Source organism: Pongo abelii, chromosome 15, assembly GCF_028885655.2.
Source record: "Pongo abelii isolate AG06213 chromosome 15, NHGRI_mPonAbe1-v2.0_pri, whole genome shotgun sequence".
NCBI lineage: Eukaryota > Metazoa > Chordata > Mammalia > Primates > Hominidae > Pongo > Pongo abelii.
This window is the reverse complement of record NC_072000.2, coordinates 97,993,583-98,021,080: the sequence shown is the minus strand read 5'-3', so window position 1 is coordinate 98,021,080 and position 27,498 is coordinate 97,993,583. Positions and strand designations below refer to the sequence as shown.

The window sequence follows — 27,498 nt, the reverse complement described above, 5'->3', positions numbered from 1 at the left end:
CAATAAAAAGAAACAAAAGGCGGGGCGTGGTGGCTCACGCCTGTAATCCCAGCAGGTTGGGAGGCCGAAGTGGGCGGATCACCTGAGGTCAGGAGTTCCAGACCAGCCTAACTAACATAGAGAAACCATGGCCTCTACTAAAAAAAAAAAAAAAAAATACAAAATTAACCAGGTATGGTGGCGCATGCCTATAATCCCAGCTACTCAGGAGGCTGAGGCAGGAGAATCATTTGAACCCAGGAGGCGGAGGTTGCTGTGAGCCGAGATCGCGCCACTGCATTCCAGCCTGGGCAACAAGAGCAAGACTCCATTTCAAAAAAAAAAACAAAAGAAACAAAAGGCATAAAGATCAGAAAGGAAGTAGTAAAACTCTTGCTATTTACAGATGATTTTTCCATACAAAATCAAATCCTAAGAAATCTCTAAAGCAACTACTAGAATAAGTGAATTTAGCTAGAATACATGCTAATATGCAAAAATCAATTGTTATTTAGATATCAGCAACAAAAAGTTGAAATTTTTTAAAATTCCATTTACATTAGTATAAAAAACATAAAATTCTTGAGAATAAATTTAACAAAAATGGCAAGACCTCTACACTGAAAACTAAAAAACATTGCTGAGAGAAATCAAAGAAGATCTCATGAAACTGAGATATATACCATGTTCATGAATTGGAAGATTCAATATTTTCATGCTGTCAGTTACCCCCAAATTGATTTGTTCTTTCAATACAAACCCAGCAGACTTTTTTGATAAAAATGACAAGCTTATTCCAAAATTTATATGAAAATGTAAAGAATCTAGAGATTCAAACCAATCTTGAAAAAGATAACTAAATTTGGAGGACTCATGCTACCTGACTTTAACACTTACTACTTACTATGAAGGTACTATAATCAAGACAGTGTGGTACAAGCTTAAGAATTAATATATAGATCAATGGAACAGAATAGAGAGCCCAGAAATAGATCCACTCTTCCATGGTTTCTAAGCTTAACAGGTACCACAGTGATCCAATAAGAAAAGAGAATATCTTTTTTAACTGTGCTGAAAAACTGAATATCCACATAGATAAAAATGAACTCCTACCGCTGCCTCATACCATACATAAAAATTAATTTGAGATGGGTTTTATAAATGCCTAATATACATATGAAAACCATAAAGCCTTTATAAGAAAACATTAAAGAATATCTGCATGACTTGGAAGGAAACAAAGGTTTCTTAGACAAATAACAAGAAGCAATAATTGTAATGTTTTGTTTTAATGCATTAGAATTCACCTAAATTAAACATTTCTCAGCAAAAGATACCACTAAGAAAAGAAATAGGCATGCCCCAGACTGGGTGAAAATATTCTCAAAACATACTTAACAAAGGACTAGTATTCAGTATATATAAAGTCTTACAACTCAGCAATGAAAAGACAACAACCCAATTAAAATATTCAAAAGATTTGACCAGACACTTCTGAAAAGAATATATGCAATGGGTCAATGAGCACTTGAAAAAATGTCATAGAGAAATGCAAGTTAAAACTATAATGAAATACCCATTACACATCCACCAGAATGACCAAAATTAAAAAGACCAACAATGCCAAAGTTGGGCAAGAATATGAAACAACCAGAATACATTGATGATGGTAATATAAAGTGGCATAACCACTTTAAGAGAAGTTCCAGCAGTTTCTGTTAAAATTAAACATATACCTATCCTGTAACCCAACAATATCATCCCCAGGTATTTTACCCAAGAGAAATAAAAACACTTGTTTTAAAAAGGGCTTTTATAAGAATGTTCACAATAGCTCTATTTTTTTACAGCCCCCAACTGAAAAAACCTAGAAGTCCTCCAATAAGAAAATAAAAAAGCAAATTATGGGATACAATTCAGCCTTGAAAAAGAAACAAACTCCAGATAAAAAAGCAGCAACATGGATAAATCTCAAAAACATCATGCTGAGTAATAGAAGTTGGACACAAAAGAGCGCATACAGTAGGATTCCATTGACATGAAGTCTAGAATGGGCAAAATCAACCCATGTGGAAAAATATCACAACAGTGTTTGCCTCTGTGGGGGTAGAGATTAGCTGGAAACATGCACGAGAGAACTTTCTGGGAATAATGGTAATGTTCTCTATCTTTACAGGGGTTTGGGTTACACAGTCATATGCATTTGACAAAACTCAAGGAATAAACACTTAAGATTTGTGTACTTCCTTGTATGTAAATTTTACAAAAGAAACAACCATAGTCAATGTACAATATGGTGAGTATAGTTAACAACAATGTATTGTACACTTGAAATTTGCTGAGAGAGTAGTTTTCAAATGTTTTCACCAAAAAATAAAAAGATAATTATGTGAGGTGATGAATATGTTAATTAGCTTGATTGTGGTAATCATTTCACAATGTACACATCTATCAAAAGATCACATTTATATCTTAAATATATATAATTTTTATTTCTAAATTATACCTCAATAAAGCTGGAGGACAAAAGAAACAACTGTATATAAAAATTGAACTTGAGTTAATGCTAACTTTGCTGAAGTATGTAGGGGAAAATATATTCTAATATCTGAAATTTACTCTGAAATACATTCAAAAAAATGAATCGATGGATAGATAGACGGTTGGATGCATGATAAAGAAAATAAAATATTTGTTTTAAAATCTAGGTGATAGGTATATGAGAGTCCACTGTATAATTCTTTCAACTTTGCAGTACGTTTAAAATCTTTCATAAAAAATGTTAAGAAAATAAGTTTTTTAAAAAGCCATTCATCAAATAGAGCATAAGAAAGAAAAGCAAACATCCCTAAAATAAGTTATAGAAATGCAATGTCAACAATAATATCACCTTATGTTTGTAGGACCTGCTACAGTTATGCTATCATATACACTCTATCATTTGGGTCCACAGAAAATACCCCTGAGGCACAAGAAGGCATATATTAGTATCTCTCTTTTACAGATGAGGAAGCTAAGGCAGAGAGATCAACGTGGCCAAAGTCATACACAGCATCTGTTCCTGCCCTCTTCTGGTTCTTTCTCCCCACTGCAGTCAAAGTAGCCTTTCTACATGCTATACACACGCACGCACGCACACACCTTGCTGCTTACAAATCCCTCACTGTCTTCCCACTGCTGCTAGAAGGAAGTCCAAAATATTTAATGTGGTTTATAAGTCATGCACAATCTGGTAAGTCAAACTCAGCAAGTGCTTGCATCTCTGTGCTGTGGTTATATTGGCTTTTTCATAGTTCCTCCTACACACTGTTTGTACCATGCTCTTTCCATAACTGTGTGCATAATCAGGTTAAACTCATTTTTTCAGATCTTAGTTTAAACATTACTTCTTAAGGGAAGCCCTCCCCTCATTCTCCCCTCCTCTAGCACTACCAAGACCAGACTGGGACCACCCGTTACACCCACTCACACCATCAGCTCTCATCCAGGCTTGCTCATCTCAGCAAATGCCACACCCGCCCACCCAGTTGTTTAAACCAAAACCTGGGAGTCATTCTTGCCTCCTCTCTTTCTCTCACACCCAACAACCAATCTATCAGCAAATTCTGTTGGCCCTACTTCAAAATATTTCCTAAATATATCCTTAATGTGGCCGCCTCTCACCACTTTAGACCAAACCACTAACCTCTCACCTGCACCACTAAAATGGTCTCCAAACTGGTTCCCTGCTTCCATTTTTACCCCTTCCCATAACCTATTTTCAACAGAGAAGCCAGAGGGATCCTCAAAATTTTTTTTCCTTAAAAAGATTTATTTTATTGTGTAAGAACATTTAACATGAGAACTATCCTCTTAACAAATGTTCATGTACAATACATTACTGTTGACTGTAGATGCAATGCTGTACAGCAGATCTTCAGAGCTCATTCATCTGGCTTGACTAAAACTTGATGTCCCTTGATCAGTAACCAGGCAGTTATCCTTCAAAGCAGGTGATATGGTTTGCCTGTGTCCCCACCCAAATCTCATCTTGAATTGTAGCTCCCATAATTCCCACATGTTGTGGGAGGAGCCAAGTGGGAGATAACTGAATCACAGGGGTGGTTTTCCCCATACTGTCCTTGTGGTAGTGAATAAGTCTCACGAGATCTGATGGTTTTATAAATGGGAGTTCCCCTGCATAAGCTCTCTCTTTGCTGGCTGCCATGTAAGACGTCCCTTTGCTCTTCCTTCGTCTTCCACCATGATTGTGAGGCCTCCCCAGCCATGTGGAACTGTGAGTCAATTAAACCACTTTCTTTTATAAATTACCCAGTCTCAGGTATGTCATTATCAGCAGTGTGAAAGTGGACTAATACAGCAGGTTAAAGCACATTGCTCCTCACTCCAATGGCTCCCTGCTGCATCCTTAAAATGACCTACAGGGCTCTACTTGGCCTGGCTCCCACTGCCTCTTCCCTCTCATCTCCTCCCATTCTTTTTCATACTCAACCTGCTCCAGCCACATTAGTCTGTTTTCCAAATATACATGAGGCATTTTCCTGACTTAGAGACTTCGTATTTGCTGCTCCCTCTGCCTGGAATGTTATTTCTATAAATTACTGCATGGATCACTCTCCCACTTTATTCAGGTTTTGTTCAAATATTACCTCCTCAAAAAGGCTGTCCTTGACCATTATATCTAAAACACCAGCTCTGGGCACTCTCTATCTCTCAGACTTGCTTGATTCATTTTCATAGCATTTAGCACTAAATGATATTAAATTACATAGTCAGTTTTCCTGTTGGTTAATTTGCTTATTTTCTCCCTCCTCAAGTAGAACGTAAGTTCTGTGAGAGCCAGGATTTGATGTTTTGTTATAGTTACTATGACCTCAATAACTAGTAGTCACTCCATAAATACTTGTTGAATGAATTACTGCTATATAAGTCTCTCTGTACTTTTTCTTCACAGCACTTAGCACAGTTTACAATTATAAATTTGTGCAAATATTTTATTCACATTGGCTTCATGGATAGACTATAAGCCCCATGAGGGCAGGAATAATGTCAGTTTTGCCCCCAGTGAAGGCCAAAGTGTCTAGCACAGGGTGGGCTTAAAAGTATTTGTTGGCTAAAATGAGTGAGTGAATGAATGAATGAATGAAGGCATGAACAGAAAATGAATAACTAGTGCTCTCTAGAGCTGCAACTGGAACCTTACAATATTCCTTCCGTGGTGCACAAGCTGGTATATTTTTTATTTTTATTTTTTATTGAGACAGGGTCTTGCTATGTTGCCCAGGCTGGTCTTGAACTTCTAGGCTCGAGTGATCCTCCCACCCTGGCCTCCCAAAGTGCTGAGATTACAGACGTGAACCACTGCACCCAGCCCCACACTGGTGTTTTAGAAACGGGATGAACACGCACAGAGGAGAAAAGAAAGTGAGATCTGGGCTCATGTTAGGACCTTACCTTTCTGCTTGATTAGAAAAGGTAGTACTGGATGCCAATCTAGGAAATAAAGTAAAGAGAGTCACACAAATATCTTAGGTTTCCATGACGAAATGCATTAATATTGTGGGAGGACCTGTTGTATTTCCAGTTTAGATGGGTGGACATGTATAATGTTGACAATTCCCTCGACGGGACAGAGGGCCCACTCAGTGGTCAGTCTCTAGAGTTAAACTTGACCTAGTCCTTGAGACCTGCTATGTCAAGTTAGTCATTTTCACGGAAACACTTGCAGTTAAAGCTGGTTTTCTACAAAATGGCGCCTGCAGCCAGGCCAGACAGTTATCACAACATTTGACCCAGCCCCTCTCCATATTAACTCAACTCGAAATTCATTTCTTTGTATACAACCTCTGAAACCTAACTATAAACAAACCACAAATGGTAAAAGCCTCCATAAGATAGTAAAATAGATAACAGGAATATTTGTCAGCTGTTGGGTTGAAATGAGGAGAAAGGAAATGTTACATTGAGAAATGTATTGGTTAACGATATGGAGCATATAATTTCCAGAAAAGTATAATTATACGGTTCTGTATGTGTGGAAATACTCTATATTTTATCATATAGAAAGAGAATGGACTACACTGATGGGTTTAGAAGAACATGTCTGGATCAGTAAGATACTGAAGAAACAGATAGGGAGAATGTTGCAAATTTATTTACTTGATGAGGACTATAGGTGTAAGAGTGAGCTGAGCCAAGACCCCACTTAGAGGAATAGGGGGTCTAGCAACCACTAACACCAGACACCATTCCCAGTTGTGTTGTTTACAGACCCTCTCATGCTAATGACACTACAACAAATAGATAAACATTGACAAGTAAACTAAACAGTAACAGTAATTAATGGTGCAGCAAATGAGATTTTAAAGGCTGTACCTACAGAAAGGGATCATGTAAGAGGGATCCAAGCAGACAGCAAAGTATGAGATCATATGGAAAAGCTTGAGTGATCCATGAAAGGGTTATGCTGAGCTTACAAACTCTTGGAATTGCTGGGAATGGTCCCCGTGGTCATAATTAGCACAAATAAACAACGTGTTTGTAAAACCACATGATCTCATCTGTTCTTCGTGATGAAGTGAGGCATGCCAGGAAGCCCTGAATTAGCTGACAGTTGAATCTGTTTTCTTGGTAGCTTTGGTGATTAGGCTTAGGTTGCTAAGAATTGTGGCAGCTTGCACTAAATGTACTCCCTGTCTCTTGCTAGTCTACCCAAAGGAGGTAGAGATTTAAATATATGTGTATGTAAATATGTAAAAATGTATCTGCTACTGGTTTTCCCTTGCTTTTCTTCAAAGCTCATGTGTTTCCATCCTGACAGTTGGCAATGTTTGAACATATATTGTTCTCACTTATGTTAAAACAAACAAACAAAAAAAAAACTGAAACAAATCCCTCTATATAGCTATGACAACTTAGATCATCTGTTTCAAAGAGATGATAACAGACCAGAACAATAATTCTATCCATTCTGAAACTAAGAAGTATTGATAGTAGAAACTGTGACCTGGTATTAATAAAAACTCTCAATTCCCCAAGTATTGCTGATAGCTAACACAACATTTATTCTCCAATTACTATGACTAGGTCAAACTCAAGGGCTTAAGTGAAGTAATTCATCTTTTCTTCTCTCTCCATATCCTCATATCCATCCCTTACTTGGCACATGGGCTATTTTGAAGTCTTGAGATGCAATGATCACACTTACCTTTATACAGTCTCTGTCTATATGACTCCTAAGGACACAACCAAAAAAACTGGAGGAAGGGAGGATAAGGAAGCCATACACTTTTGGGGTTGAGGAGTTTATAATGCTTTCCTATTTGTCTTCAACTTGAAGTCAGCATTTTTTCATTTTTAAAAAAGGATTAAATTTTAGCTCCATTAAAATTCATTCTCTTTCCTTTCCTCAAATGCCAAGAATTTACAGAATCCAGTTCTTGTGCTACCTCCTCCTTATAAACTTCAAGAAATCTTTCCTATACTAATCTTCTCTAGCACTTAGCTCTCTCTCATTCCACTCATTACAGCATCTAATCACGCCCTATCTTGTATGGCTAGTCAATGAGTCCACAGTAACTGTCACAGCAACTAAGCCCAAAGTACCTGAGGGCAAGAGCTCTGTCTAATACCTGCAGTCTAAAGCACCTGGCACTGTTAGCACAGATTGGAAATGTTAATACGTTCATGTAGAGTTTAATTCAACCCTCTCCTGTAAGTTGTGCATGCTAAGACTATAGTTTGTTATTGAATTTGAGCTTTCTTCATATCCATGAAATATGTCATTTATCTTCTAATGTCCTATCTACTAAATAGAATTTTCTTAGCATGAACACCCTCAAAGCAGCTAAGTGTAATCTCTCAGTCAGGTTGAAAGCCCTGTTCCCCAAATGTGTGCATCCTTCTTTTATCTGAGTCAGAAATGTGAACCTGCTACAATTACTATGTGTCTCCTCAAACAACAATGCCCCAAGTTTCATAGTTAAATGAGGTGTCCTTGAGATTACAAATGCCTAGAAAATCCATCTCAAAACAGGTAAAGAGAAATAATAATAACAGGTAATATTTATGAAGTGCTTACTACCAACTGCTGACAGTTGTGTGCATGGTTACATCCATTAGCTCATCTAGTGATAGGGGTAACAAACAGTGGGGTTTCCTTGGTGCAGTTGCCTCTAGCTTTGCTCTGACGTTGTGACTCATGACTCTATGCAGCTGGAGAATTCAGTCGAAAGACGGGTCTATTTGGTTTTTAAAACTAGTCTGAGTTGATGTCACAAATACCATTATCTACAAGGTGGCTGAATGTTTCACTTTTGAACTGGCAGTTTTTAGTTCAAGATAGAGACTGAATAAAGGACCTTCCTACCAAACAAAACAGAAGCTGACATTCACCTTCCCACAGACTGCATGATATCCAGCAGCAGTGGGGCTGCCAGGTCTGGGCTTAAGTGAATGAATGTGGAGAGGACCACGATGGCTAGCCCAAGTGTCTCTTCATCGTATTCTTCAAGAATGGCCCCACAGTCATGGCATCTGCAAAGAAAAGAGAGACATGCTTTCCATGAAAGAAAGAACCGTGGTCTCAAGATATAATATACTACACACATGGCTGTTTTTAGTAGGTCTTGGAAAGTCTCCAAAAGGAGATCAGGAGCCCCACTCTGGTAATCAGTAGGGGATTCCAGTGCTGCCATCACCACAGATACAGAAACAGCACACATGGCAGAGACCACGAAGGTGCCTCTGATGACTGCAAATGTTCTTTCAGTTCCCCAGCATCTGGCCTGCATGTGAGTGACTGCTCTCGCTTAGAATGAGTACCAACTGGGCCATCAGTTTGAAGCCTGTGGATGAGGGATTTGATGCATTTGACATTATTGCTGAGGAAAATCAGTAACTAGATTTGTTTTTCATTTGTTGAAGATAAAAATGAAAAATGCTTAGGCACGGATGGAGGCTTTCAGAAAATGTTCTATTTGTGGCTAAGAGACAGGGTAGTCAAGTCTACGGAACCATCTGGAAAGCCTGAGGAGACAATGGAGTCTCTTCTCCACCACTCACTCAGATGAGTTTTATGAACTCACCAGGCCTGCCGAGTGTCGTATGTAAAAGCACAAACAATGGCACCCGCTCTTAGGTAACTTCCAACCTATCGCTCTTTGTAGTGTCCTAACGTAGGGTCCATTTCATTCAACTCGACCAAAGCCAGCTGATAAAGTAAGCGGTTTTATAAAGGGAAGCGAAAGTCTACTGGGAATAGCAGGGAAACAAGAACTACAACTGCTGTTGTGACCTCTCCTTCTGAAACCTTCCTAAATATAGGCCAAAGAAAGAGCATAAAAATTTCTTACAAATTGACGTTTTAAAATATAGGATTCACATTTCTAAGTAAAAAAGAAAAGAAATGGAGTGCACTGAAAGGCAAGTAGGAAAGATTAAGACTTGCAGAGGGGTGTAATCCCAAAGGAAGAGCTGGAGAGAGCCCTCCACAGGCAACTCAATGACCTGTGTGGACCTTCCAAGGCAGCTGCATGAGACAGGAACCGCCACTTCTTCAGTTGTGGCTGTCAGGTCATTACAATGAGTAATGGATGGCCAGCTACAGGGATACTCACACCAGCCCCTTCCACCTTACCTTCCTCACTTTTTGTTTTTTTTTTGTTTTTTTTTTTTTTTTTTGAGACAGAGTCTCGCTGTCACCCAGGCTGGAGTGCAGTGGCGCAATCTCGGCTCACTGCAAGCTCCGCCTCCCGAGTTCACAACCTTCTCCTGCCTCAGCCTCCTGAGTAGCTGGGACTACAGGTGCCCACCACCAGGCCTAGCTAATTTTTTTGTATTTTTAGTAGAGACAGGGTTTCACCGTGTTAGCCAGGATGGTCTTGATCTTCTGACCTTGTGATCCACCCGCCTCAGCCTCCCAAACTGCTGGGATTACAGGCATGAGCCACCGCGCATGGCCCATTCCTCACCTTTTATCAGAAGCATACTATATTAGCCTGTTCTCATGCTGCTAATAAAGACATACCCAAGACTAGGTAATTCATAAAGGAAAGAAGTTTAATTGACTTTCAGTTCCACATGGCTGGAGAGGCCTCACAATCATGGTGGAAGGCAAGGGGGAACAAAGTCACATCTTACATGGCGGGAGGCAAGAGAGCTTGTGCAGGGGAACTCCCATTCATAAAACCATCAGATCTCGTGAGACTTATTCACTATCATGAGAACAGTATGGGGGAAACTGCCCCCATGATTCAGTTATCTCCACCCGGCCCCACCCTTGACACATGGGGATTATTACAATTCAAGGTGAGATTTGGGTGGGAACATAGCCAAACCATATCATCTACCTAATTTATCAATCAGGTCACTTTTACCAAGAAGGCTTCCTGGTCCAAGGGGATTTCTCTAAACTTGAAATCTTACAAGTGTTTTGTTTTGTTTTGTTTTTGAGACAGTCACTCTATCACCCAGGCAGGAGTGTAGTGGCGCCATCACAGCTCACCACAGCCTCGACCTCCCAGGCTCCAGTGATCCTCCCACCTCAGCCTCCCTAGCAGCTGGGACTACAGGCACACACCACCATACCTGGCTAATTTTAGTATTTTTAATAGAAACAGGGTTTTGCCATGTTGCCCAGGCTAGTCTCAAACTCCTGGGCTCAAGCAATCCATCCGCTTTGGTTATTCTTTATTGTACTCACTAAACAAGCATCTGTGTGCCAGGCAATATACTGGAAGAACAAATTATGACTTAAAAGCAAAGCATGCCTCTTCTGAAACTTTCTCACCACTGTGGGGACCAAACTCACATTCTGTAAACATGGTGAAGAAAATAACTGTGCGAGCTTACTTGTCCGTCATCACCGTCGGCTGCTCGTCAGTGAATTCTTCGGGTGCAGGCACAAACATACTGACTATGCTTGGTGCTGATAGCAGGCTGGATTTGGTGGCACCTGGGTAAGCAGCAAAAGGACAACCAGTGAATATAGATGAGCTTCAAGGGGCCAAGAAAGGCCTGGTTCTCCTCTTAGAAACCCTCCAAAGATCACATTCCCAGGAATGCAACTTGGACATCCCAATTGTACTGCAGAAAGCCCTCAATCACAAAATGAAGTCAAGAAAGACTGTGATTTGTTTCTGCTTGGTTGAAGTGAAGAACTAGACTTCTCTCTCTTTGCTTCTTGACTTTGAAAGAAATCAGAAAGAGCTCAGGTGTGCCAGCAGGGTCCAAAGACAAAGATGAAGGACAAAGGGGGAAATCTATTCAAGGGTACCCTTAAAAGAGCTACAATTCTTATTTGTAGGCATAAATGGAAACTGCCCATGTGATACTGCATTTCTAAAATCACAAACGCATATCAACATTACAGTTTTGTTAATATGGGAAGGTGGTAAGATCCCAGAACTCCATGCACTTAAGCAATGGAGATCTTTGAGCTAAGAAGTATCAGTGTGTTTGTTTGTTTGTTTGTTTGTGACAAGGTCTTGCTCTGTCACCACGGTTGGAGTGCAGTGGCGTGAGCACTGCTCACTGCAGCCTCAACCTCCCAGGCTCAAGCAATCCTTCTACCTCAGCCACTCAAGTGGCTGGGGCTACAGGTACACGCCACAATGCCTGGATAATTTTTAAGTTTTTTTGTAAAGACAAGGTCTCACCTTGTTATCCGGGCTGGTCTCAAGATCCTAGGCTCAAGGGATCCTCCCATCTCAGCCTCCCAAAGTGCTAGGATTACAGCTGTGAGCCACTGTGCCTGGCCTTGCATTTTTCAAACTGAAGTATTTATGAAAGTAATATCAAGTTTTTTTGAAGGAACCATCCAGTGACTCATTCCACATCAGCCAATCGATACCATGGTGTTTAAAACTTTGGGGTTTGATGTCTTCAAAGAAATCTGAGACAAGAATCTTAGCAACATGGTCCAGGGATGAGTAAATCAGTCTGGAGAGTCAGGAAGCTGTTCTCCATTAAGAAAGCCACTAGTGCAAGAGAGTCTCATGAAAATGAAGCACCCCAAGAAGAATCTCAAAGGGATCATCCATAATAATGCCATGTTCTACAAAGTAATAACTAAAACTCTAAGTTCCTCAAACAGGAGTGAAGGCAGAAAAATCCAAGAGTCATTAAATAATCTTTCTCATCAAGGTATTAGTATCTTGGTGCTGGGAGAAAACAAACAAGCAAACAAAAACCTGGTATGCATGACCTTTCCTCAAATAGGAGAAAGATAATGATTCAGACAATGAGTTTCTAAAGGAATCAAAATATTCATAAAGCTAGCCAAGTGGGCAATGTGTTTCAATCTGAATTTTAGGAAGAAAAAATGGTGTTGAGCCTTTGAAAAGTCAAGATGCTTCCATTCTACAGACTCCTTTGCCTGATCAAAGGTTACACGAGTATAAGAAGCAGAACATTTGCAAATCCAAACTGCAAAGGAAAGTATCTGAAAATATCTTTAGGTCACTTCCTAAGCTCCCAAATGGGAATCCAAATTTTACTACTATATTTATCAGCTATATCCAAGATAACATCCTTCCCTAAGTATATGTAAGTGTATCATTCACAAAGATCTTCAATTGTTTCACAAAGATGTTACTTTGAGTGGAAGCAACAGTATTACAAGCATAAAGGTACACTGATTAATAATAGAAAAGGCAAGAAATAGTCCAAGATAAATGAAGTCACAATTGATTATTAAATAGCACAGTAAACAGCATGAAGTTGCTTCAAGAAACCAAGACACAGAAAATTTAAATTCAATACTCCACATTTCTTGAACATTGACAGACCACATCGACCAGATGTCAGAATGCTTGTGCTAAAAGTGGAAAAATTCAGCCCATACAATATATGATGACACGTACATAGACTAACTAGAAACATAAGAAATTGATTTTTTAATTAAAAAACCTCTGAGTCAAGCCTTTCAGAAGATTATTGCCAATTACTATTATATAGTAATCACAATCAAAGCCAAGAAAAGGGAGGCACTCGAAGTCATTCTGGCAGTTTCAAACTAATTATTGCCTAATGCAAATGCCAAGAAAGAGGTGTTTTTGACAATAGCATCATGAAGTTGTTTTTCCATATGACAGCACGGAATGTATGATGCAATATTTATGGCCATCATCTATAAAAGCAGACAGGTTCAGTTATTGGACACTGATCCCCATAGGGCAACACTGGCTGAATCAATGGATTCCTAAATATTGCTACTGTAGTAGGAACAAAAAGTAATGTACTAGGAGGAGATGGGAAATGCAAAAAGGAAGCCACAGACCGCAGCCACCTTTGTTATACTTCAGTCACAATAAGTCTGCAATGTTAAAGACAGTCCCTATCACCCCCAAGTTGCTGCCGACATTTCTGATGCCTCCACTACTGGCTCCCCTTCTGAATAGCTGAAGGGCACGCTACACTGAGCTAGTAGCAGAAACAGAGGGCCCCCAGAAACTTGAATGAAGAGGGGCCCACTTCCAGAGCCCCACTTTGAAGCTGAAGATTTTGACACAAGTCCCTTTGTGAGTCTTGGAGACAGGAAAAATTATGAAGGTGTTTGTCTCAAAGGCATGCGTGGATCAATCCCCCAGCTGTACTGATAGGCTCTTGAGTTTACCATGAAAGAGACTGACTTTCCATCTTAGTGTTCTCATCATCTCATTCCACTTTTGCTGCTACTGAGTCACCAGATCATGAACAAGCACCAAAGATTTGTTCAACCACCCTTACTTCTACTCATCAAAGCTTTTCCTAGCTATGATGAGGTGAGGAAGAATCTCACCTCATCCAATACAGGGACTAAAACTGCTATTCATTGCCAAAGAAATGTGAGCAAAAGCTGGAGATCAATATCTCCTCATTCCTTAGGAAAATTAGAAGAGTGACATGATCTAGAAAAATAGGTCTACTTGATTTAAAAGACTAGTTGTGAGATGGAATCATAATTCTTTCTGGGTATTCTGTTTTTCTACCAATGATAGGTTAATCTGCCTTCTCAATTAAAAAAGAACAAAGGTAACAATTAACTACTTTGGTAGTTAAAATTCATGGGATTAATTTTGAAAATGAATATTCTGACCTTAGCACAGATTGGCCTTCAGCTTGCTTCTGTGAGCAGCATCAAGTCAAGTGAATCTTTTCAATGTATACTTCAGAGAGCTGGAAAGAAACTATTAGCCTATAACCTCAATATTCTAGAAAAGATACAGATTAGCTGGACCATGCTCAGAAGAGTAGATATGGCATGATATGGAAAACTGATATGTCTGAGGAGGAATGCCGAAGGACCTAGGAATATCTGGTCCAGAAAGGACTGAGGGAATAAGCAATGTCCAAAAATTATAGAAGAGGCCAGGCATGGTGGCTCATTGCCTATAATCCCAGCACTTTGGGAGGCCGAGGCGGGTGGATCACCTGAGGTCAGGAGTTTGTGACTAGCCTGGCCAACATGGTGAAACCTCATCTCTACTAAAAGTACAAAAATTATCTGGATGTGGTGGTGCATGCCTGTAATCCCAGCTACTCGGGAGGCTGGGGCAGGAGAATGGCTTGAACATATATATATATGAAAGAGACTAGACTTGTTTTGTGTGCAAGGGTTAGAAAGTCATTATAAGGAAGAACTGTCGGCCATGTTCAAAGATGAGATGTCAGGCACTCAGCCACTGGGGGTGTTTGGGCAAAGGTCATCCCTATTCCCTGGAGCTGCTAAGAAAAAGGCTGCACCTTCTGGGTGACCAAATGATGGACATGTCCAGTCTCCAACTTTTACAGCCAGAGACTCTGTGACTCAACTAACCTCTCATCCTCAATGGCTGTCCCTCCAGGTCAGGGTTTAGGCATGTTGGCACGTTACACTGGCGTTTCCCAGGCTGTATCTGTTCTGTGGATAAATAGAGGGTTTCAATCTTTGATGTGGTCATCTTAGCACCATTTAGAACACAAAGAATTTAACCAATCATCTCTTGGGGCCAATTTTTTGGTCACTGTTACTATGTATTATTAACATTTACAGATCACATCCTAGATTTTAGGGTAGGGTTATTTGGGGCTTCACTACAAACCTGCCATTCAGTTCTATGAAATGCAACTAAAAGCAGGACAGCATCTAAAACTATTCCAAAAAGTCCAGACAAGCACCCCACCCTGCCCCCCAAAAAAAGTTCAAATCTCATATCTCCAGATAGGAAATGAAAGGCTAATATCACAGCCATGACAGAAATGTTTTATGCAAATCAGTAAGTACATAAGTGATCATTTGGGGCAATGGCCAGAAAGGTCATACTGGAAACATGTGGAACTGGTAGAAGGAAATGACAGGTGTTGGACTGAGGGATGGGGAACAGGAATAAGGGGGAGGGGGCAAAAATGGAGGCATGGTGCTTCAAAAATGTTTGTTCACACGAAAGATGAGGCAAAGCAGTAAGTCATGGCGCCATGCATGGGTGGAGAAGAGACAGGTCTCATATGCATGGGTGGAGAAGAGGCAGCTCTCAGGGTAGAGCTGGTGTGTGCTGAGGTGAACTGATCAGATCCATGTTTTAGGCTGCCTTTCTTGGGGTGCCTACATGGCCACATTTGTTCTGGTGGAGACCAGCAAGTTACTGAATCTACATGTGTAGTTTAAAGTGACATGCCACCTAACATTGTACTACACAGTCACAGACTCTCCCCTAGGCTCGGATGTGAGGAGGACTTTTTCTGGCGCTAATCAAAACAAGAATATTGAGATGACGCTTATAGGACTTGGTGACTCGAGAACCAATTTGGAGGATGGAAAACAGGCCCAGGAAAACTCGCAAAAGAAATTCAGACAGCATATAAATGGGAAATATTAAATGACAAACCAGAGTGACATGAACAAGATTGAAATTTGGTTGAAAAGTGAAAAATTCCGTTAAATGGGTTATTTGGCATCGTGTAGATTTTCTTAGATTAAAATTTGGACTGAAAATTGAGATCAGTTTGCCTTTTTATAACTACTGTGTCCATTGAAGTAGGTTGTCATTGTAGTCAGAATCTAAACTGGTTGGTTAGCTTAGGCTGAGCTACCTGCTGCAGAAAACAGTAGCAAGGTAAAAATCATCTTCAGAGCCCTCACATCAGCATTTAATTATCGGAGACCTAATCAAACAAAAGCTGCCATTCTCAGTTCCTTACACAGCTTCATCTCCGTAAAGAAGAAAGCACAGTCCTCTTTGGTGTAGGCAGAAAGACTTCATTCAAACCCAGTGAACTCCTGAGGTTGGCTGTCCAGTCTTTCTCCTTCTCTCCCTTGCCTGTTGCTCTTGGCTATTCACTGCTCACTACCACATATCACTAAAATGAAGAGAAAACACTAAACCTTTACAATGTAAAGAACCCTTATAAAGTCCAGGAGAGTTGAAACTATCTGTTAAATGTGAGATTTGGTATGCTGTGTGGGATTTAGTTATCTAGACTAGCACTCTCTCTCTCTCTAAGAATAATGAGGGCAAGTAAAAGTATGTATATAAATACTATGGCTTTGAAGAAAATAAAAGTATCTCAATATTTTGCTTTTGTGGATATTTAATTCGTAGTCATCAGGAAGAATATTAAAATAATCTCGTATCACTGCAGCCAGAAAGTATTAATCACGATACTAAAAGAGTCCGATCCAAGGGTAGGCCCCAGAGCATATCACCATAATAAGCCCTTACATTTTAGTGGTGCATGCATGTTGCAAGGTGTTTTCACATGTAGAATCTTGTAACTCAAATGACCCATTTAATTGTAGAAGAAAAAAAAACAGAAAAGGCAGGCACTTAAAAGAGGATGAGGATTGTGGCTATACTACTGGCTTGATAAGGTAGTACACATACAAAACGTGGTAACAAAGTTTAGAAAATGCAGAGTGATCATGTTTAGAATAGACATGTCATGGCAGTCAATTCTTACTTTAAAATTGAGGTTAGATGCAGTTCCATCTTATGAGCATGGGGGTATGCGGCTGCAACCTGGTGACCCTGCTGGCTAAAACACAGAACTCATATTCCCAAACCTACTGGAAGATCATGATGTCACTAAGCTGATAATTTTTATCACTATTAGTATTACTATAAATATTCCCTCATTTGGGGCATACTTTGTAGTTTATACAACAGAGAATACTGATAATCTGCTGTGTGTTTTCTTTTTTATTTGCATCATGAAACCATAGTTCCATTCCCTCCTCCCCAGATCAATAACCTAATATCTGGAATCTGGGTCTTAGAGAGAACAAGAGTTGGGCCAGCCTCAATGGAAGAGCGTGTCACTCTAGAACACTTGGGAAGTTTAAATAGACTTACTAATTACCTTAGGTGGTTTTGAAAAATTATCTGAACCACAGAACATGAGAGAAAATCTGTTCTTTAACAAGGGAGCAGAGTGGACACAGAGAAAGTAGCATTTGCTAATCCGAGAGGTAGAATGAGAAGAAAAAGCTTGACCCACCAGTGTCCCAGTTGCTGATGTTATGGGGGGCGCTAGACTGATGCTCCAGCTGCCGCTTCATTAACTGGCTCATTGTCAGAACTCCCAGGGATCCCCTTTTCATCTGCCTATACTGAGCTAGATGGAGGAAATTAGGAGATGATTATAATAATAAATTTCCACAGCACACAAAGGCTCCACACATCCATATAGAATTTTAATTGACCCTTCATTTGCTATTCATAATTTTTGGTAAATTGTATGCTTCTGTTCAAATGAAAAACTAAGGTACTCTGCTGTTCCGGATACCTTTCTTCACACAGTGAAGTTGGTAACAGTGCCCATTAGCACTGATTTGTTGCCTGTAAATATTTATCCCAGTTATAACTGAATGAAATATGATTATCTTCATCTACTTTTAAAATTATATACTCTGCCATGTTTCAAAAAGGATTTAAGACAAATAACAAATTTAAATGTATGGCTTAACTTTCTTTAACAGAGCTTGTGCATACATTATTTCCATCTTCTTCATAGCCCCATGAGGTCCTTGTGTATGTGTGCGTGTGCATGATGTGTGTGTGTGCGTGTATATTTTAGGGTAGGATGACACATACCAACCCCAATTTTTAGAGAGAGAAATTGAAGCAAATGAAATTATATGACTTGGAACCAGTCAGCAACTGAGGTGGTCCTAAAACCAAAACATATCAACTCCAAAGTCAATGCTGTTTTCAATCTCCGTGTGAGCCTATGCCTACTGTTTGAAAAATGTGAATCAAACAACATTCCATGAGTATATTCTAGTACACATCTTTGTTTTTAAAAAGTGGTAAGATTTTTATCCTGTAAGTTAAGCATTGAAACATATCCCATCAGTGAAATGTCAAGTTATTAGCATTTCCAAACCAGAAAACAATGAAAAACACTTTTGCCAGTAGATTGCTGAGTTGGAAAGCAGTCTCCTCTGGTCCTATTCCCAGCAGTCCCACCAATCCCTACCAAACAGCCCAGTGAGAGAGGCAGAGCATCATGGATGCAACTTTTCTACATGACCCCAAATACCTTGTATATTTGACAACTTGTGGTTATTCTCTGTGTTATAAGAACAACTTCAGAAACCGAAGCTATCAACTACACGCCCTAGAAAGGGATGGTAGAGACCGGGATGACCGCATGGCCCCTGGAAACTCTTCAATGTTATACACACGTTTCACAATCATGGCACCAAGGTGGCAACTTGGTGTGATGTGAAATCAATTATAACATTATTTTTAATGTAATTAGCATGCTGTTTGATTAATGGTGGTCACAACACGTTTAGCTACAAAATAACCAGCTGATAAACTGATCAAAAGGGAAGGATGTGATGGGAATTCTTGTGTCTTAAAGTCAATATTAACCTAACTCATGGAAATGACTACTCAACCTAATACTAAACATCTCTGGTTTTTGTCGCTGATTGGTAAAACTTACAATGTTATGACTCACTTGAAAAGCACAACTTTAAGTAAAATTCAAAAGCAGAATTCTTTTTGAAGATGTAACAAATTTAAAAATTAGCAGCAACTAAAAGACTCAATCAAACGAAAATTTTAAACGTCTGATGATTGAATAATTTCTTCAATTCTCAGGTGTTTTTAAAGACAGCAGAATTCCCTGAGAATAAAACCCTTAATGTTTAGCTCAGTGTATAAGGTACCAGGCATGATGCCTCCAAGAACACACCACCAAGAGCTATAGAATGCATGCTTTTAATGGCAAGGAGGAGAAAGTTGGAAATCTAATGAAGTGCTAAGCTAAATCCAAAGTCTAGATCAATCATGACTTTGGGATCATGAAACATTTGTAATTTGTAAATTCATTTTATGGTATATTTAACTATCATTTGAGTCCTACTGAGCTAATAATCCTATTTCAAATTATACTCTAATTCACTATCTTTTTATTTCTTCATTTTTTTTTTTTTTTTTTGAGACAGGGTGCACAGACTGGAGTGGAGTGGCACAATCACAGCTCACTGCAGCCTCCATCTCCCATGCTTGAACGATCCTCCCACTTTGCCTCCCCAGTAGCTGGGACTACAGGTGCGCGCCACCACGCCTGGCTAATTTTTAATTTTTTTATAGAGACTGGGCCTCACTATGTTACCCAGGCCGGTCTCGAATTCCTGGGCTCAAGTGATCCTCCTGCCTCAGCTTCCCAAGTGCTGGGATTACAGGCGTGAGCCACCACACCCAGCCCATTATCTTATTAAAGATTACTCATACAAATTAGAAGAAGATACACTTTTATGATTTTAGTATGTGGTCATAAAATTGGCATTTTATCATGTGATCAAACAGATTTTTGTAATAAAAGAAGAATAATCAGATTCAGAACTAGCCATTCTTCTTTGCTACCAAAAGGGCAAATAACTGTCATTTGGAAACTATTTCTTAGAATTTCCATAATCCTTATTACAACTGAATTTGAATTATTTAAAGGAAGTGTAGTATACTAAAAATGAACATGGGTTCGTAAGTCTAAAGGGCCTAGCATCAATTCCTGACTCTATCACTTAGCAGATATTTGACTTTAGGCAAGTCATTTAGCTTCTCTGGATCTCAATTACCTAATCTATAAAATGGGGCCAACAACATCTATCATGCATGTATTGATGTAAGAATTGGATCAGATAACAATGTGTGTGAGCCACTTGGCACAGTGCCTGGCACATGATAGATGTTAAATAGATAGTAGCTATAATTACTATTATGACTGCAAACTCCTGGAGAACAAGTGGTGTTTTATTTATTCACTTTTGACCTCCAGTGCCAAGCACAGTGTCTGGCATCCAGCAGACACTCAGTAAATAGTTGCTGAATGAATGAATGCATGAATGAATGAACAATGAAGATGATGATGTTCCAAACTACCAGTCCAGTAGTTTAAGATCTTTATCTGTTTTTTCAGGATCATCAAAAGATGGTCAAATGAAAATTATTAAACAGCTTTTCAGGCAATGTCCACATGGAACACAACATTTATCAGCACATATGACAAAGGTTTATAGAAGTTGCATCTGTGTTCATATCTCTGATTCTTGGTAAGAATGTCTCATGCTAAAGTCTCGTAATTAACCTCACTGAGACATGTGGATACCCTTATGGAACTTCAGTGGAACTCAAGCTGTCATGGACAAAATCTAGGACCCAGTAACAGAAGCCAGTTTCAAAATACTCGCTTCCTACAGGTCCTGTAAAATGTCGTGCCATTTCTACTCTCCAATCCAAAAGAGCTAAATTCAGTCATGACTTTGGGAATATGATATATCATACATTTATTTTACAATAACCTAGATCAAATTTTGTTAATGATGGAGGCAACTCAAATTAAATAAAAGTGTTCCATGTAAAATTCTGCCATAGACAATGCTTTTCATGTGCCCCAAAACCCGTTCCGTGTTTTATGTTCAGGTTATACAATTTTTATTTTATTGAATAATGGAATTCAGTGATCATTCCTTAACAAATTAGGATATGTGGCCAGTCAGTAACCATAGTGATTTATCAAACACTAGAGATATGGATGAAAGTGGGCCATCCTACACCTCAGGGTCTCTGAGAACATACAACATACTGTCACCAAGGAAGCTGATGCAACATTAAAATATATATACAATACCAAGATTGGGAAAATTGAAAACAAGGCAGCAGACGGTATTCCAAAATAAATGTACAGATGAAATAATCAGCAGAGGAAATCTTACTTGATATTGAGGAATGGCTACTTGTTTCCGGCACACCTGCTTCTAACGTAGGGGCAGATGAAGATTCTCGTGGCATTTCCAAAGTTGAAAGTCCTTTAGTAGAAGGATCTACAAATAGAAATATTATTTAATACTCAGGACACTGATTAAAAGCAAGTTCAAGAACCTTTTCTATATCTTTTCCCTCTTGCCTACTACAACCATTCAAATCTTTATACACTTTCTGGGCCTAATAATTACTTTCATGGAATTACATACACACTAGTTACAATGTTCCAGGGAGAGCTGATTCTATGTGACATTCTGCACCTATGGATCTGCCTTTTGGAGATTAATGATAGCAAAATTACAGAGCTAAAGCTCAGCTGTTCACAATGCATATCCCCAAACAAATTCCTTAACCTTTCTGTACTAAATTTCTTTTCATCTAAGACCTAAATATGCTTAATAGTTCATCCCTATCTCTTGTCTAGGTACTCCACCTTTGTCTGACAATTTCCTACTTATCATTTGCATCTCAATTTATACAGAAAATTCCTCCTTTAGGGAGGCTTCTACGACCTCTCTCCACAAAAATATACAAACAAAAATGCTGGGTCAGGTGCCCTTTTGATGTAATTACAGAGCACCTTGCCTTTAACCTTCTCCAGACTTACCACACTAAAATCTAATTGTCTGTTTCCTTGCCCATAACCTTCGCTAACCCTTAAGTGATTTAGGAGCATGGACTGTACTCAACCCGAAATAAATATGTATGATTAATTCAGATTTTGTATTTTATTTGTTGAGCAAGAAACAGACTGTCATTGGCTTTCCTATTTGACAGATGTTGAATTTAAAGTGAAATATTTTCTGCATAGAATATTGTCTTAGTAACCTATCAGTAATGGGAAATACTCTGTCCCACATTATTCTAGGTAACTACAAATCATTTTTCAAAACCTGCTGGAAAGTTTACTGGCTTCTTTCCAAACCTTGTTGCCATCTTAGGCAGTACCATGCAGTGAATCTACTGAGCATCTTGCTGGCTTGGAGTTACCACCATGGGCTTCCATGACTACACTGTACTGGAATTCAGGGATGTCAACCCTAAATGGCTTCAAGTTCTTAAGCTTAATCGTGTTTCTGTCTCATCCTCGTCATGGTGCAAATTGTTTATTCTTGCCAGAGAGCAAACCTCATACATTCATACAAACATACACTTTAAGGAAACAAATGCCATTCTATTATTAGATGATCATTAAACTTGCTAAACTATAGAACAGATCCTAGGTGAGGGTCTGGGACAAAGGTTTCTGAGCACTGATTTCGAAGCATCTATTTTTGATTCTCAGAGGCCTTTCGAGTAGGTATGGTTGCCAGATTAATAACCTCTTGATAACAAAAAAGCATAACTCTTGTAAAGTTTCCCAAACCCTCTTAATAAAGCATAATGACTAATGTTAAATTACTTTAGCCATTAAGATAGTAAAGGTCAGCTATGATTTTTCTCTTAGGTATCCTCCCCAAACTACTAATCAAAAACATGCATAATTATCTCTCTTACCCTTACTGGCCTGCATTCTATGCAGGCTACAACTAACGCCTAATAATCTCACCAATAATGTTAGTGAAAAAGCTTAAAGGTAATTTTCAAAGATTCTCTGAAAGATTATTAAGTCTTTTAGAGTTTTGGTATGCCTATTTGTGTGTGTGTGTAAATGTGTGTGTGTGAGATGGAGTCTTGCTCTATTGCCCAGTCTGGAGTGCAGTGGCATGAACTCAGCTCAGTGCAACCTCCTCCTCCTAGGTTCAAGTGATTCTCCTCCCTCAGCCTTCCAAGTAGCTGGGATTACAGGCACCCACCACCATGCCCAGCTAATTTTTGTACTTTTAGTAGAGATGGGGCTTCACCATGTTGGCCAGACTGGTCTCAAACTCCTGACCTCAGGTGATACACCCACCTCGGCCTCCCAAAGTGCTCGGATTACAGGCATAAGCCACCATGCCTGGCCTTGGTATCCCTATTAAAATCCTTGGTGTATCTTTAATTTTAAAGAAATGTCTTACTGTAAGAAGGTCGGTAATAAGCATTAGTGTACTAAGATTCTGTTAGCAAGGCAATCTTTCCTCAGCCCTCCATCATTTTATGAAAGATTTTACTTGTATAAATTTAAGATAAATATCTGAATAGAGCTATCCACTTGGCTTAAAATATTTGTATTCAACTTTTTATAGTGATGGGCAGAAAACATCAGGCTATCCTTTCATTCCTTCATCAGACATTTGCCAGCTCTCTATTAGTCACTTGTGATACAGTCAGTGAACAAACCAGACAAAATCTTTGCCTTCAGGAGCTTTCATTTGGGAGGGGAGAGACAGACAATAATTAATATGCATACAAGTGAATAAATTATTGTATATTGGAAGATCAATTCTCTGTAGGAGAGAAATAGAGAAGAGAAAGACAGACATCAAGATGCCAGGTAGGGGCTGTAGAGTAGGGCATAGCCCAGGGCAGGCCTCGCAGAGAACCTGGTGTTGGATCAAAGAATTAAAAGGGAGAGAATGAGCCAGACAGATATTTGGCAGTTCCAGGTTGAGGGAGCAATCAGTGGAAAGGCCCAAAGGTAAAGAATACAAAGGGGGGTGTTCAAGACCTGACAAGGGGTCACTGTGGCTAAGTAGCATTGTAGTGAGAATAGTGCGAATGCAGTTGAGAGCCAATGAGGACTAGGACCACATAGGGCTTTGCAGGAATTTAAAGAACTTGAGCTTTTGCTATGAAAGAAATAGGGAGTCACTGGAAGGCTTTAAGCAGGGGGATGGTGTAATCTCCTATTTTAAAAGATCACTCCGGCTGTTGTGTTGAGAGGACATGAAGGTATAGGAGTATAAAATACTACTACTAAATAAAATACTACTAAAATAATCATCCCTAGCCAATTCCATTTTTTCTAAAGTCAGGAGGCTCTAGCAGTTCATCTAGGTCAGAGATGTCAGTGGCTCAGGCCAGAGTGGAAACAGTGGAGGTAAGAAGAAGGTGCCACATTCTGGATGTGTTTTGAAGGTAGATTAAGTTTGCCAGATTAAATAGAAGATGCTCTGTTAAATGTTAATTTCAGATAAACAACAGATACTATTTTCGTATGAGTAAAAATAGTCCCATGCACTATTTGAGAGATGTGGCCCCAATTCTTCATATCTCCCTGAATCCATGCCTTTCACCATGTGACTTTAAAGTTCTACCACTAAAGAGGGAGAGTATATTTCCCCTCTTGACTTTGGTTCAGCCATGTCATTTGCTTTGGCTGACAGAATGTTTGCAAGAATAACACGGCCAGAGGCTTGGAAAGTGCCTGTGCAACACGGCTTGTTCTTTTGTGGCTCTGCCATCACCATGGGAATATTTCCAGGCTTCAAGGTCCTGGTCGAGGTCAGAAGGCATGAGAAGCAGAGCCTAGCCACCCAGCCTTGGCCAATCCCCAGGTGAGTCATAGACTCTCGAACTAAATAAATACTTGTATGCTGCTGAGATGTTTGTTACACAGCATTATTTCCGCAATAGGTCACTGATGGTTGTCTTAGCATGCAGACAATATGTAAAGGTTAAAACCAGATGAGACCATTGAGAGAGGGAGAGTTCATAGAGAAGAGACTAGGATCAAGGACAGAGACCACAAGTCCCTCTGTCATTAGGGAGATAGAGAGGAACCAAAGAGAATGACGGGGTGACCAATGGTGTCAAAGACTGCAGATATGTCAGCATCAGACCTCACGGCTGACTACTGACAGATGTAGCAGTGAAGGACACTGGTGACCTTGACAATTGCTCTTTGGGTGAAATAGTAGGAATGAAAGCTTCATAGGAATGATTTTTTTAAGAGGCAGGGTATCACCATGTTGTCCAGACTGGAGTGCTGTGGCTATTCACAAGTGCAATCATAGCACACTACAGCCTCCAACTCCCAGGCTCAAGAGATCCTCCTGCTTCAGCACTCCAAGCAGCTGGGACTACAGGTGTGTGCCACCATGCCCGGCTTATGAACAGCTTTTAGAAATAAAAGAATGGAAGAAAATTGGAGATAGTATAGAGTTGTCTCTTCCAAACTCTATACTAATGTTTGTCTCTTCCAAACTCTATACTAAAACATTAAAAATGATACCAAAAATTAAATACCAAAATTTAAAATGATACCAATCAACATTATGTGTTTTTGTTTTCTTTTAATTTTAATTCATTAGTATGTTTTAGTATAGAGTTTGGAAGCGACAACTCTAATAGAATTTGGAAGAGACAACTCTATTCTATCTCTTCCAAAATGTTTTGCTACAAGGAAAGAAGTAAAATGGGCTAATAGTTGGGAAAACACGGATCAAGTGCTTTTGTTTGTTTAAGAAAGAGAAATAAGATCATGTTTGTAGGCTCAAATCAAGGGTGCTTTAGGGAAAAAAAATACTAAGGGAGGATACAGAAGGGAGAATTTTAGGGGCCTATATTCTTGAGTAAGCGAGAGAGATAGAATCGTGTCCACATGTGGAAAGGCTGGGTGTAGACAGGAATACAGACAGTTAAGCTACATATAGCCCCAGCCAGGAAGTCCAGGTGTGTAGGTGCAGAGGCTGGAAGGTGGGCAGATAAGGTGGTAGGAAGCTGTGGAAAGTCCTTCCAATTATGTCAACTGCAGACTTATTGAAAGTTCGGGGAGAAAAGTAGCTATGAAATAGTCATTTAGGAGACTGGAATTGTGAATGGACCAGGAAAATACGTTATGATTGTCAGGCTGAAGGACCCAGTCGAGGTTCATGGCCATTAAATTTAAAATGATACCAGCCAACATTATGTGTTTTTTTCTTTTTTTTAATTTTTTTTGTGCATGTGTAGTTGCACTTCATACAATTTCATTTGCAAAATCAGGCAGTGGCACAGATTTGGCCCATGTGCTATTGCTGACCAATCCTGGATCTATGCTTTCACTGGTCATGTTAAGGAATTCAAACACGTTTCTTTATTTTCTTTTAATTTCTTGAACAATGCATTATGTGTTTTCACCCAGTCACATTCATCTGATAGGTGCAGGTACTGGTAGAGGGAGAGATGGATTTAACACGGGTTGTGTTTAGCCAAGCAAATCTAAAAAGGGAAAGGCCCGAGAGGGTGCAGGCAGGGAGGGGTTACATTGATAGCCTTGAGTTTAAGTTGAGTAAGGAGAAAAGACATGAAGTAGGGGAGGGACAGCAAAAAATACTTGGATCAATACATGATTGTCCAGGGAGAGAAGAAATGGTAATCAGAGAATGAGCAATGAAACTGAGATCATGAAGAGGTTGCAGTTATTGGCAAATAATAAGGTCTGCGATGTGACCATGGGTGTGAGCAGCTGAGCTAAGGTGGAGGATAAAAAAACAATCGCTGGAGAAGATGCATTCAAGGAAACCAAGTGTCAGGAGTGTCATCTACACTAATATTAAAATCCACAGGAATTAAGACAGGAATAATTTAGGAAAGAATAAGAAGGGCCACGAATCAAATTTGTCAACAAGTGAGGAAGAACCAAGGTTCGTGATGATGCAGCAATGCAAGTAGTGGGTGCTATGGTCTGAGGGTATGCAGCTCAGAGAGGGGGTTTCTAGAGACAAGAAGGGAAGGGTCTGAAAGGGGCAGTGCGGAGCAAGGAAGATGCTGCCCCTGGCCAAGTCCAGTGACATGGGCTGTAGGGAAAGCAATGTCCTCGGGGAGAGCTGGGCTTCCATTAGACTCAGAAGGCAAGGGAAATAGAGGAGAATGCGTGTGAGGGATTTTGCTCTTGAAGGACCATGAATTTCCTAGGACACAGCGGAAGGGTTTCAGGAGTCAGGGTAACGAAGGAGAAAGCTTCAGAACAGAAGGTATGCAAGGCCTTGTGGAGCTCTGAGTGAGGGATACGAAGGACGACCCAGTACTCTAGGGACTGACATAAACAGAGATTAGTCCTGGACTCCTGGCAGTTAGCAGGAGCAAGCCTGTGCGTTTGGGAGGGTTTGGAGGGGCAAGTGTCTGGGCCTCCCTCACTCCTAATGATGGGAGGCAGGAAAGTCTGGGGACGCCTGGGTCATGCTCTGAGCACAGGGACTCCTTCCCATGCCCAGCAAGGAGAGGCAGAAGAGATCAGATCAGAGTCAGTGTGAGGCAAAGCCCTATGAAAACATACAATTATGATGACAGTAAAATAAATATTATGCCATTTTAAAGACATGTTATAACTATCATGTATTTTTCCCTTGTTCTGTTAACAAATAATTTCCTCCCTGGTAGTCTGGGGAACAATCAAACATAAGGGTGAATAAAGAAGCCAACACAGTTGCACACACAAACC

General features: G+C 39.7%; 1 protein-coding gene across 19 annotated transcripts in view; it reads right to left on the bottom strand.

The window, feature by feature from the left end:
• The window catches only part of UNC79 (unc-79 homolog, NALCN channel complex subunit), a 280,888-nt gene that overhangs the window by 59,088 nt on the left and 194,302 nt on the right, over window positions 1-27,498 (bottom strand). For 16 of the 19 annotated variants that reach the window (XM_054530438.2, XM_054530441.2, XM_024231534.3 and 13 more), the window contains 6 exons: window positions 21,164-21,271; window positions 17,434-17,550; window positions 14,777-14,860; window positions 10,831-10,933; window positions 8,374-8,514; window positions 5,434-5,472 (listed from right to left, as the gene is read on the bottom strand). In XM_054530438.2, coding sequence (XP_054386413.2) covers window positions 5,434-5,472; window positions 8,374-8,514; window positions 10,831-10,933; window positions 14,777-14,860; window positions 17,434-17,550; window positions 21,164-21,271 — 592 coding nt within the window. The remainder of the gene's footprint in view (window positions 1-5,433; window positions 5,473-8,373; window positions 8,515-10,830; window positions 10,934-14,776; window positions 14,861-17,433; window positions 17,551-21,163; window positions 21,272-27,498) is intronic. The other 3 variants (XM_054530433.2, XM_054530440.2, XM_054530444.2) reach the window with 1 other exon arrangement.